Here is a 12,339-nt window from a genome sequence, read left to right as displayed (position 1 = left end):
TTAAGTAAGTGGTTTTCCACTTTTAGAATAGTAATAATGTAACCGCACGTGTCTCACACGAATAACATTTGATTATTTAAAGTGAAATGATTTTATCTATTACGGAGATTTTTAATTAAGTGTAAAAAATTCAAATCACTTTTCAAAGACCCTTCACACTTCAATATAATAATATGAACATAAACATATATTTTATTGTAAGTGTATATATATTTTACTATCAGAAGATCCAAGTGGTTAAAGGATCACTAGCTAGCATCCAAAGGTGACGAACTTGATATTATGAAAAATCCTCAAAATATGATTTGAGGGACTTGCTTGGTGGCTGTTTTGGAGTGGGTAACTTAAGGGAGTAATTTGGTGGTTGTTTGGGAGTGGGTAGCTTGAGGGAGTAATTTGGTGGCTATTTGAAATTTTTAAGTGAGAAAGAAATTTGATAGTAGTGGTAGGTTTGCTGAAAATGTGAGTGGCGTTAATGATTTTATAGTAGTAGTATGGGAACGTTTAGGTGATGTGAGGAAAGGGTAATTAGAGTTTAGGATTAATTAGTATTTTATTTTTGTGTGTTAGTAGGGATACGGTGGTTGGACGGTTTGGGACAGTGAATTTGGTAGAGTTTTTCCGTTGGATTAGACTTAGTTTGGGGGGAAAGAAACGTGGCAAAGGTGTATTAGTTAATAGTTTGGTTTATTTTAGGTTAGTTTCTTATTATGGAAAGATTTTATCATAACTATATTTAATTAATTTTCAACTCTTAAATATTAGAAAAAATAGTGAAAAGACGATTTTGTCTAAAGGAAAGACTTTTAGTGAAGGTCAAAAAGTTCAAATACTATTTCTAAAGCTCTTCACACTTTTAATATATTATAGATATAGATTATAGATTATAGATATAGATACAGATAAATATAGATTATAGATATAGATAGATATAGATAGATATAGATATAAATAGATATAGATTATAAATAAATAAAAATGATTGAGTTTTCTCAACATAAAAGAAAAAACCAAAAAAAATATTTGTTATAAATGTATTTACATTATACTGAATGTCTATCAAGAATATAGATAAGATCTATCAAGATCTATTTGATATCTACCAGGATTTGAAGTATTTGTTTTTTAGTCAGAAACTAGGAGCATTTTTTCCTATAAATAGAGGAATTTTGTTCATTGTATAATCAATCTTATGACCCCTCAAGAATACCTCAAGAGAAATAACAATTACTATCCGTTCTCTCCCTCACTTCTTCTTTATTATTTATTATTTCATAATACGTTATCAGCACGACACTCTGTTGTCTCAAATTTGAAGGCTGTCCGTTTTCATATTGCTAATAATCTTACAAAATATTAGTTCGTTGCTTCGAGCAAGAGCTACCTTTCATGGGTATTGAATGTTGAAATCCACTTAGATGCTATGGGTCTTGGAGATGCCATAAAGAAAGAAAATACAGCATCTAATCAAAATTGTGCTAAGGCTATGATTTTCTTGCATCATCATCTTGACAAAATTCTGAAAATTGAATACCTTACCACTAAGAATCCACTTGTTTTGTGGAATAGACTAAAAGAAAGATTTGACCACTTGAAGATGACCATCCTCCCAAAAGCACGATATGAATGCATGCACCATAAAAATAAGATGTTGGGTTCAAAACCACATCTATTTGTGGCCTAAGATGCCTTTATAGACATTGTTTGAATCTCAATGCACCATATTGTTGATATAATGATGGCTAAGGCAAAATAATGAGTGTTTGGTGAAAAGTCATAAAACATATGTCATTGATATGTTCTATTCCATAAAGTGAATATGATAGCAATATATGATTAATCTGAGAGTTGACAACTTGCTTCATTCTAGAAAAGAATGTGATAGCAGTGCATAATATGTTTGAAAAAAGACAAGTAATTGAATGTACGAATATAAGCGTGAAGGGACAATATGATAATAATCATCAAAAGTGATAATATTTTCATGCCCTTATTATGACTATAAGATATGTTAGAGAAAAATTCTCTACATTATATGTATGCCTCAATTTGCTCCTGAAGTAGCAATATCATGAAAGAGGTTATAAACTATCAAAATTTGATAGACTTAGGGCATAATTATATTCCATTCTTGGGGAATAAGGAGTTCGATTATTTCAATACAAACGTGCACTTGATTGTGATGGTATCAGAACTCATATCCAAATGAGGCAGAATAACTGAGAAGAGTTATTTTGAAATCTCCTTCTGAAGTAGTGAATTCAAAAATTTATTCATGTAATAGTAAATCTAAAATTTACTAAAGAAAAAAAAGGCACATGTCATGGTAAACTTGGTGTTTACTAGTATTAAAGTTCATAAATTAACATGAAATTAAAGTTCATAAATTAACATGAACGATTGTGACATCCCAAAGATATGCATAGTGAGTATTAAAAAAATATTGAAGAATTAGAAAATTCTTCATGAACTTTTAATGTTGCGTGTTCTCATGATTAGTTGGTTGGACTAACTAATGTTGGGGTTGGATCACCTAAATTTTGAAAAGTATAAAAGGTAAATATGGGCCCATTCATCAGTCATGTGATCTATTAAGATGCATCGAGATAAGATAATCACATGTATATTTATTGTCAACCGGTAGTTTGACATTCATAAAGTTGTTTGCTCAATAAAATTGAGTTAAGAGCATAACTTTCAGATTGTGTAATTAAGACAATTCATCTTGATGATAATGTTTGGCATTGAATGTTTTCAATAAATAGCTGAACCATTACTAATGAGAACAAAGCTTCATATGTTGATCTGAAATATGATATGTTGCATACAATATCACTTGTATGCATTAGACCAATAAATTATGATTATTTCATCCTTCTCAATTTGTTTAAGTCAGAAACCAACTATTTTATCTAATAGTTTTGATGTGCGGTATACATTAATGAATATACCATAATGCACAAAGATGAATTTCTTAAAGAAGATGGAGGATGTATGTTAGTTTTTCTAACATAAGGGGGGAGATTATAAGTAGCTATGAAATATGTTAGGAATTATCATCAGAACCTCATTCAAAAGATAATTCAAATCAAATGTTGAAAGCATCTCATATTTAAGCTGCAAGTACTCATATTTTGTGTCTCTAAAGGACAAAGTCTATGCATACATGAAGTGTGGTAGACCAATCGGTTCCAAATAAAATACTTCTTGAAAATAATGAGAAATTAATCATAATAAAAAGGCAATGTACTCTTGAAAATCCTACGACATAACACTACATGAAACCTTATGAAAGGTTCAGTACCTGAAAATAATGAAGTGATGAGATTTCAAAATGGTATGTCGCATTGTGAATCGATACAAAACTGTATATCATCAATATCTTTGATACAATATTGACATAATATTATAAAAGATTACGAGGATATGAATTCACATTTATTTAAGCATGCTGATGTAGAAATATTTATCAAGTAACATGAAAGGATGCATTTTGGTAAGCGTAAAACTTATTTGATTTGCAGTTCAGACACTTGAAGATGTCGCACATGATATGCTGAATATTGTCACTTAAAAAATCCTTATGAAAATTCCTAAAAGATTCAAAATTCCTAAAGCATATAAAGTTTCTGTGAAACTTGTTTATTATCCTTATAAGGGATAAATTGATCGTTGAATATTGTTGAAACTCTTGGAGAGTTTTCAAAAGCAATAGATTATTTGCTGGAATTAGAAATATACCGAATTAAATTGATTATATATCTTAGTGCAATTGGTGTGCTAATATATCTTGTAACTACTACAAGACCCGATATAGCCTTTCGATCAATTTGTTAACAAGATAAGTTCTGCTCCTACTAGGAGAGATCGGGATGAGATCAAACATTTGAGATTATTTTATTCTAGAGATTATAGTCTCGATCTTGTTGGTTATGCTGATGTTGGGTACTTATCTGATCCATTGGTCTCAAATAAGCAATGTGTTCATATATGGGGATACTGCCATATCTTGGAGATATACAAAATAGTCTATTTAGCTACTTCATTGAACCGCGATGAGCTAATAGTTAGTCATGAAGCTAGTCGAGAATGTATATGATTGAGGTCCATGATACATCTCATTCGAGAAAAATGTGATTTGAAATGTGACAATGTACCCACAGTTTTATACATAGATAATGCAATATGCATTGCACGTCTTAATGAAGAATTCATAAAAGAAGATAGAACAAAGCACACTTCATCAAAGTTTGTCTATATACATGAGCTCTAGAAGAATGGTGATATGAACGTGCATCAGATTCGTTCAAGTGATAATGTGGTTGATTTATTCACCAAGTCTCTTTCAACTACAACTTTCAAAAAGATGGTGCACAAGATCGGGATGCAAAAGTTTATTGATGTTCTCATTATAGGAGCAAATACACTTTGTACTCTTTTTCCCTTTCAAGGTTTTGTCCCACTGGGTTTTCCTTGTAAGGTCTTTAATGAGGCAGCCGAAATGCGTATTGTTAGAGATGTGTACTCTTTTTCCTTCACTAGATTTTTTTTCAATGGATTTTTTCTAGTAAGGTTTTAACGAGACACATTATTTATCAATTAGACATTCAAGGAAAGTGTTATAAATGTAATGACATTTGAATGTCTATCTTTATCAAGATCTAATATCAAGAATATAGATAAGATCTATCAAGATCTATTTGATATCTATCACGATTTTTGAAGTCAATTAGACATTGAAGGGGAGTGTTATAAATATATTTAGTGAATATCTATTAAGAATATTGATAAGATAATCTATCAAAATTTGAAGTATCAGTCTTTTAGTCAGAAACTAGGAATATTTTTTCCTATAAATAGAGAAATTTTGTTCATTGTATTATCAATCTTATGACCCCTCAAAATCCTCAAGAGAAATAACAATTACTATCTATTCTCTCTACTCTTCTTATAACAATTACTATCTATTCTCTCTCTACTCTTTTTCTTTATTATTTATTAGGCAAAATGATCTTCTAGATCCTTCTACTAGGTCAGTTTTGTAAGTTAAACACTTCTACTTACATGTTTGTCATCTGGACCTCTAAACTCACTAAAAAATAATATTTCAAACCCTTTGACCATTGACTTTGCCTATGTGGCATTAAATGACTGATTAGGATAAGGAAAGTGTAGTCACTCGCCTGGGGGTGCGAGTGGAGGTCAATTTTTGGTTAATTTTATATTAAATAATTAAAAATAATTAAAAATAATATTAAAATTAAAAAATAAAAAATAGCTTTTTTTTCCCTTCATCATTTTTAATTTAAAATTTTTTCAAAATTTAAAAATAATAAATTTTAAAAATAAAAAAAAAAAATCCTCATTTCCCCAAACCCCCCTCTCCGTCCAGCCCCCACCTCAGCCCTCAGTCACCCTCCCCCAACCTCGTCCCCCGTACAACCACCCCCTTACCCCGTCCAGCCCCCTCCCTAGTCTAATCGTCCCCACCCCACCCTTTACCCCCATCCCCTGTTTTTCCATGGTTGCCATGGCATCACTATTAACGTCCCCCACCCTTACAACTCTCTTCATCTCTCTTTGTCTCCCTACCCCCACAACTATGGTTGTCATAGCCATCACCATCACTATGTCAATATCTCTCTCTTTGTCTTCTTTTTCTTTTTCATCATATATGGTAGATTTCTGAGCAATCCCTGAAGAGGGTCTTTGTTTTTTTTTTTCTTTTTGCCTTTTTTTGGTCAAGTCTCTTTGCTGTGTTGATATTGTTGTTGTTGTTCATCACCATCACCATTGATATTGTTGTTGGTTTTTTTTTTTGTCTTTTTTTGGTCAAGTCTCTTTGTTGTGTTGATATTGTTGTTGTTGTTCATCACCATCACCATTGATATTTTCGTTGGTTGTTCATTGCTGTGGCAGATATTGTTGTTGTTGTTCTCAATTTAAAAGATTTTATTTTGTTTAGGATTGATTTTGTAACTTTTACAAATTCATTATGTTGTGTATGTGAATTTATAGTTAAAACTTTAAATTAATTGGAGAGAAATTTTAATTATTTGAAATAAATTTGATGTTTCATTAAATTTATTGTGTTTGTGTATTAGAATTTATAGTTAAAAGTTTAAATTAATTTAAATAAAAAATTTATTGTGTTTGTGTATTAAAATTTCTACAATTTATAAAAATAATTTATTTAATTATTTTTGTTAAAGATATTCAAATTTTAAAATAAAAAATTCATTTATGTTTGTATATATGAATTTATAGTTAAAAATTTAAATTAGTTGGAGAAATTTTTTAATTATTTGAAATGAATTTGATATTTAATTTGTGAGCAAAAATAAAAACATGATTATTTAAATTTTTCTACAATTTATAAATTTATTTATTTAATTAAATTAATTTTAATATTTAATTTATCATGTAATATTTTAAAAATACCTTGAAATTTCATGAAATACTTGAAAATGACGTGGCAGGTGTCAGCCCAATTTCGATTAATATTTTCACCTAATGAAGAATAAAAAAAAATACGCTGAATTTCACAAACAGAATCGAACCAACCGAATATCAGTCCTAGAAAAGCCCCAAAAACAAGAAGAATAAAATAATCCAACTATTCAATTTCTGAAATTTTGAAGAGGCAGAAAAGGAAAAAAGAAAAAGAGAGGTCCTTGTACTGGCTTTCCGAATTTCCTGGTGGTTTCTAATACCACTTGTCTCCATTAATTAAGATACAAATCTTTAGATGTAAACAAGTGATTGCTTTGTAGTGCTCAGTTGGAGAGACACATGTATAGGAGCGATTCAAGGGTTAAATGAATGAGAACCGACCCGCCTTCCCTTCTTTCTCTCGCTATTGACTCTGCCCTTGTTCAGATCTCCTCTTATTCTGATCTCTCTTTCTTGCCTGATCACATTCTCTGTGACCTTTTCCTGGTAACTCCCACTTGACTTTCTTCCATCTTGTTTTTATCGGTTCTTTTCTTTTGTCAATTTGGATTATCTAGTAGGATTATGGGCTTTTCTTCTCTTTATCTAACTTGTTTATACTATGATCTGATTCTTGATGCATTTCTGGGCTTCTTTTGTTGTCAGTGCGAACTATCAAAATGTAAATTAAAGGAAATAGATTTGTCGCTTGCACTTGTTATTCGTCGTGTATCTCTGCAGCTATTATTTTCTGTTTGCGTTTGTAATTTATGGGTTTTACATTTTTCTATTTGGGGCATGTTTTTGATCTTTTTGGATTTTCGAGGATACTTGCGTATTTTTCTGTGATGTGATCTGGCTTCTGCATTTTTTGGGTTCTCCTTTCGTGGGTTTCCCTTTCTATTCGGTTGTAAGTGGTGTTCAATTAGTATCAATCGTGGAAGAATTTCATGGCTTTCGCGTGGTCTACGTGTAAAGACTTTTGAGTTTAGTCAGTTTGACTGTTACTATGTGATATGTCTATCCAGACTATAGAGAGACTAAAGTGGTGCTTTAACGTTAAGCTTGTACCTGGGTAATAATTTTATTTGACTTCTTTTGCTTAACAAGATGACCGTAATTCACTTATTTTGTTTTGAAAAAGAGGATGATCTTAATTCAGCAATTTGTTGTTCAGACTTTGTCATGTAAGAGGGTTAGGGGGTGGGAACGCAGCGGTAGTAATAGGGGAGTGCTCCTTTGGGTCTGGTTCGTAGTGTTGGGGCTGTAGTTTTTGGGGTTAGTGATGTTGGCTTTTTTGCATGCCATACTAGTTTATTATGCACTTATCTTTTGTGTTTGTTATACTGTTAGTTTGTTTTGTGTACCATACTAGTTTGTATCCGCTTACTTTTTGTATTTGTTATACTGTTATTGGTCCTAAGCCGGGGTCTATCGGAAACAGCCTCTCTACTTCTCTTGAGGTAGTGGAATGGTCTGCGTGCACTCTACCTTCCCCAGACTCCACTTGGTGGGAATACACTGGGTATGTTGTTGTTGTTGTAGTACTTTGTCATGTAAGAGTATGAGAATAATTCTTCTGTATTTTGACGTAGCGCTGTATAGAGGATTAATTAAATTCCGGGTTGTGATAACTGATTTTGTAATTTTGTCTCGTTGTATCTAATGTTTATCTAAAGAGTGTAAGGGGTGTTCTTCTGGCCCTTCAAAATGTCCAGTCCATGTGATTGCCCTTCAATAGAAATTGAATGATGAAGAGCAAAAGATGGCATTGATGTATCTTTTCTTTCCTTTTTTTTGGATAGAAACACTGACGTTTATACCTTACCTTGTGCTTTCTTTTTCTCTGGAGATGGGGGTGGGTGAGCACCCAGAGGTGTGACCTAGTGGTCAATGAAGTGAGTTGAAAACTGTGAAATCTCAGGTTCAAATTCCAACATAGACAATACTATTAGGTGATTTCTTCCGATCTATCATTGACTTGGTTTGAAGGGGAGCCTTGGAGTAACTGGTAAAGTTGCTGCTATGTGACCAGGAGGTCACGGGTTTAAGCCTTGAAAACAGCCTCCGGAAGAAATGCAAGGTAAGGCTGTGTACAATACACTCTTGTGGTGGGGCCCTTTTCCGGACCCCTGCGCATAACGGGAGCTTTAGTGCATTGGGCTGCCTTTTTTTTTTTTTTTTTCTGTCATTGACTTGGTGAATAGACTTACCTAGTTCTTGTTGCTAATGGGAGTTGGCAGGTATCTTGTGAAATTATTCATGGTGCGCGTAAGTTTGTCCGACACCATGACTATCAACAACAACAAACTAAGTATTTTAAAAAACTTTTTTGTATTAATTTTATACTCTGGCACACCTATTTTTTATTTTAATTAATTTTTTTGCCACCTCAGTTTTAGGGGTAAATAAATTCACTTTTATATAGTTCAGGTGTGTATTAGGTTACTTCAATTGTTTAGGTGTGTCGTTGACTTTTCGGATTTAGTTTAGGGTGATTTTGATGTCTTTTCCCTATATTAATTTGATATTTGGGGTAAATTATCTATAGAATTGATACTTAAGTTTTTAACAAGCGAATGTAGTTTCTTTGGCTCAGGCTTCAGAGTTTGAGTTTCCAGAAGTGCTTCCTTTTCAAAATTTCTACCAACATAAAGTATGTCTAAACTTCATGAGAACCTGGAGCTTTTTAAAATGGTAGAATAGTCATTTATCAAATATGTAGCAATTTCCAAGTGATCATTAACGTGCTGATTGGGTTTATATTCTGAATGTATATGAGCTTGATTGTGTTTATATTCTGAATGTGTATGATTCAGAAAAAGTAGCTTGCCCACTCGAAGATGGGCATGAATAATTTTATACACATGTATGTGAACATAACAGTGCCCACTAAGTCTCTTTTCATGTCAAAAGCTCTAAATCAAACATGTACTGACATGGTCATAGTTGTCTCACTGCTCGAATTTATCAGCTATGACCAAGTAATGGGAAATTATACCTGAACCTGACTAACAACACTTAGCTGCAAATGTGGTATCAAGCTATCAGTAACTAAGGGCAAATTATACCTCTTCTTGTTTTGATTCAGTATCTGGGACACTAAACTAGTCTGGTCGTTTAGAGAAAGAAAGTTGTCTCCCAACCTAGGCTGTCAGGATAGTTGATGGATGGGAAATAATAGTTGCATCAGTTGACATGTTCTGGATCAATCATTTAGTTATACAGAATTTTGGCTCTGGTTGGGTTTGGCATTGTCCTAAAAGGGCAGAACTCAAACAGTGATCCAATAAAAGAAATCAGCCACCATCTGCATGGACCTTCTTATGAGCTGTTGCAGAGTTACTTTGTTTTGGTCCATATGAGGAGTAGAGGCATCTTTAGTGCAAGAATTAAACATTGAGTAAGGTCTTAGTTGTTGGGGTAGCTGATGTTTCTGAATTCTGAACTAGTTTGATACACATCTTATCCTTCCGCAGTTACTTGGCCATTGTTGTGTCACTTCTCCAATTTAGTGTTATTCTATACATGTTAGTACTTCAACCTGTAAATTTATGGCGGGTCATCTCTATGTATTCCAAGTAGTATTCACCAAATAAAAAGTTAATAGGCCTATATCACACCTGCACTTTTTTCTGCATCTTAACAATATGACACTGAACTTCCACAGCATACAGATTGTAGACTATACCAATGTACTAGCTGTGGACTATTAATGCAGTTGCTGTTCCATATGTTCATTATTAAAATTTTTTAATTCTCGAATTAGAACTTGAGAACCTCTGATTGGCAGATCTAATGATAAGCTCTGTAAATTTTTGTGAAGACTGAAGATCCATCTACTCAATCATGTTGGAGTGGTTCACATGTGATAACAGTCCTAATTTTCTGTTCTTTGCAGAGGACATTGAGAGCCGGGAAACTAAATGAAAGGATTTTGAAGCTGTTTATTGCAACTGGAAAAGAAGAAATCCTTTCACTAATTGACGCATTTAACATCCGATCTGTTCTTACTCCTGTGCTCCCTACTAGTAAGTTTTTTGTTTTTAAATCCTTATGTAGCATCTAGTTATAAGTTTAGAAAAAAATCCTTCTGCAGCATGATGATTCATGATGTTATCTTTATAACTACTTTTTTTCAGGATGCTCTGAGAAATTCTGATATTGTTCGGTAGCAAGCACTTATTGCAAAAGGCCCTCGCCGTTTCTCAAGGCAACGAATCCTGTTCTTGTTTTTGCTTATTTCTAGCCTTGAAAAAATGTCTCAAGTTAGCGTTAGAGATGATGAGGTAGATATTGTGATAGCGGCAATTGAACCAGATCTTACTTCGTTTCTGGAAGGATGGAGAGCAGTATTCTCCCGATTTCACCTGATAATTATCAAAGATCCTGATCTCAAAGGTGAACTTAGAATTCCAGGTGGATTTAATTACGATGCCTATACAAAAGCTGATATTCAAAAAATTATTGGACCTTCAAATGCCGTAACTTTCTCGGGCTACTCCTGCCGTTATTTTGGCTATCTCTTGTCAAAGAAGAAATATATCATCTCAATAGATGATGACTGCATTCCAGCTAAGGATAATGAGGGTATCCAAGTCGATGCCATCGCCCAACATATCAATAACCTTTCGACTCCTGCCACCCCATTTTTCTTTAATACCCTCTACGATCCTTTCTGTAAAGGAGCAGATTTTGTTCGTGGCTACCCATTTAGCTTGCGAAGTGGTGTCTCATGTGCTTTGTCATGTGGACTGTGGCTTAATTTAGCAGATCTTGATGCACCTACACAAGCCCTCAAGCCGGCGCTGAGGAACACCCGATATGTTGATGCTGTCCTCACTGTACCAGTTAGGTCCATGATGCCTCTGAGTGGAATCAATATAGCGTTTGATCGTGAGGTGGTGGGACCTGCTTTGCTGCCATCTTTCAGGTTGGCAAAAGAAGGAAAGATCAGGTGGGAAACTGTAGAAGATATATGGACCGGAATGTGTGTTAAGGTCGTATGTGATCACTTAGGATATGGTGTGAAAACTGGGCTACCATACGTGTGGAGGAAAGAAAGAGGTGATGCCATAGAGAGTTTGAAGAAAGAGTGGGAGGGGGTGAAGCTGATGGAAGAAGTAGTTCCATTCTTCCAATCAATGAGATTGACTCCGGCAGCAAAAACAGCAGAAGATTGTGTAATTGAGATTGCAGTAGCTGTGAAGGAGCAGCTGGGACAAATAGATCCTGTGTTCACCAGAGCAGCTGATTCCATGGTTGAGTGGGTGCAGCTGTGGAAGGCGGTTAAAATCCGAACATAATCCTGCCTTTCTTGGGATGAAGTTTCATATTATTCATTTTCTTCTAGATCAAGGCATGTACATTTCTTTCAGGCGGTTCTCTTAAAACCGATTCATAATATAGACAAGTTTATAGACAAGTTTCTATTCTCAACTGTTACCTAGGGTGACCAGGATTTGAAAATAATATTTAGTGGTATTTCTTGATTGACATTCTGGCTTTCTAAATGCTTTGGTTCATTTTATGCAATACCCAACAGGAAAGGGGAAATAAATGGTGTGACGATTGCTGCTTCTGTTTCCGTTGTCGGCTTTTAGAATGTTGACATTTTTAAACCGCAAATATGCTGCTGTGTAGAAGCTCCAATCGGATTGTGCTTGCAGTCCTCTATGGTTGATGTTAAAGATCATATGAATGGCTAAACTATATGGTTGATGCCTGATGGTATGCAAAGCCTGGCCCACTAAGGTAAAAGATGAAATGTGTTTAGCTAACAAGCAGTGGTAGTGTAAGTGATCAAGGGGTAGTAACTGTCACGAGAGCTTTTGCATGGTATTGAAGACGTTCTTTGACAAGTGCATTTTTAATTTCTTGTTGAAATATCTTTCGGTCAAACTGAAA

General features: G+C 33.9%; 1 protein-coding gene across 1 annotated transcript; it reads left to right on the top strand.

Moving 5' to 3' along the window:
• The first annotated feature begins 6,585 nt into the window (after positions 1-6,585).
• On the top strand, positions 6,586-11,928 carry LOC107850846 (probable UDP-arabinopyranose mutase 5). The gene is made up of 3 exons (XM_016695631.2): positions 6,586-6,939; positions 10,334-10,463; positions 10,702-11,928. The coding sequence occupies exons 1-3, from the start codon at positions 6,823-6,825 to the stop codon at positions 11,736-11,738; spliced, it is 1,284 nt and encodes a 427-aa protein (XP_016551117.1). The 5' UTR covers positions 6,586-6,822; the 3' UTR covers positions 11,739-11,928.
• The last annotated feature ends 411 nt before the right edge of the window (positions 11,929-12,339 follow it).

The sequence above is a fragment of the Capsicum annuum genome, chromosome 12 (assembly GCF_002878395.1).
Source record: "Capsicum annuum cultivar UCD-10X-F1 chromosome 12, UCD10Xv1.1, whole genome shotgun sequence".
NCBI classification, from domain to species: Eukaryota; Viridiplantae; Streptophyta; class Magnoliopsida; order Solanales; family Solanaceae; genus Capsicum; species Capsicum annuum.
The sequence above is the reverse complement of the archived record's forward strand: the minus strand, read 5'-3'. Positions and strand labels throughout refer to the sequence as shown.

Coding starts and splice junctions, on each gene's coding strand:
- LOC107850846 (XM_016695631.2), top strand. CDS start 6,823: ATGAGAACCGACCCGCCTTCCCTTCTTTCTCTCGCTATTGACTCTGCC. Junction 6,940..10,333: donor TTCTCTGTGACCTTTTCCTG/GTAACTCCCACT, acceptor TGTTCTTTGCAG/AGGACATTGAGAGCCGGGAA. Junction 10,464..10,701: donor TACTCCTGTGCTCCCTACTA/GTAAGTTTTTTG, acceptor AAATGTCTCAAG/TTAGCGTTAGAGATGATGAG.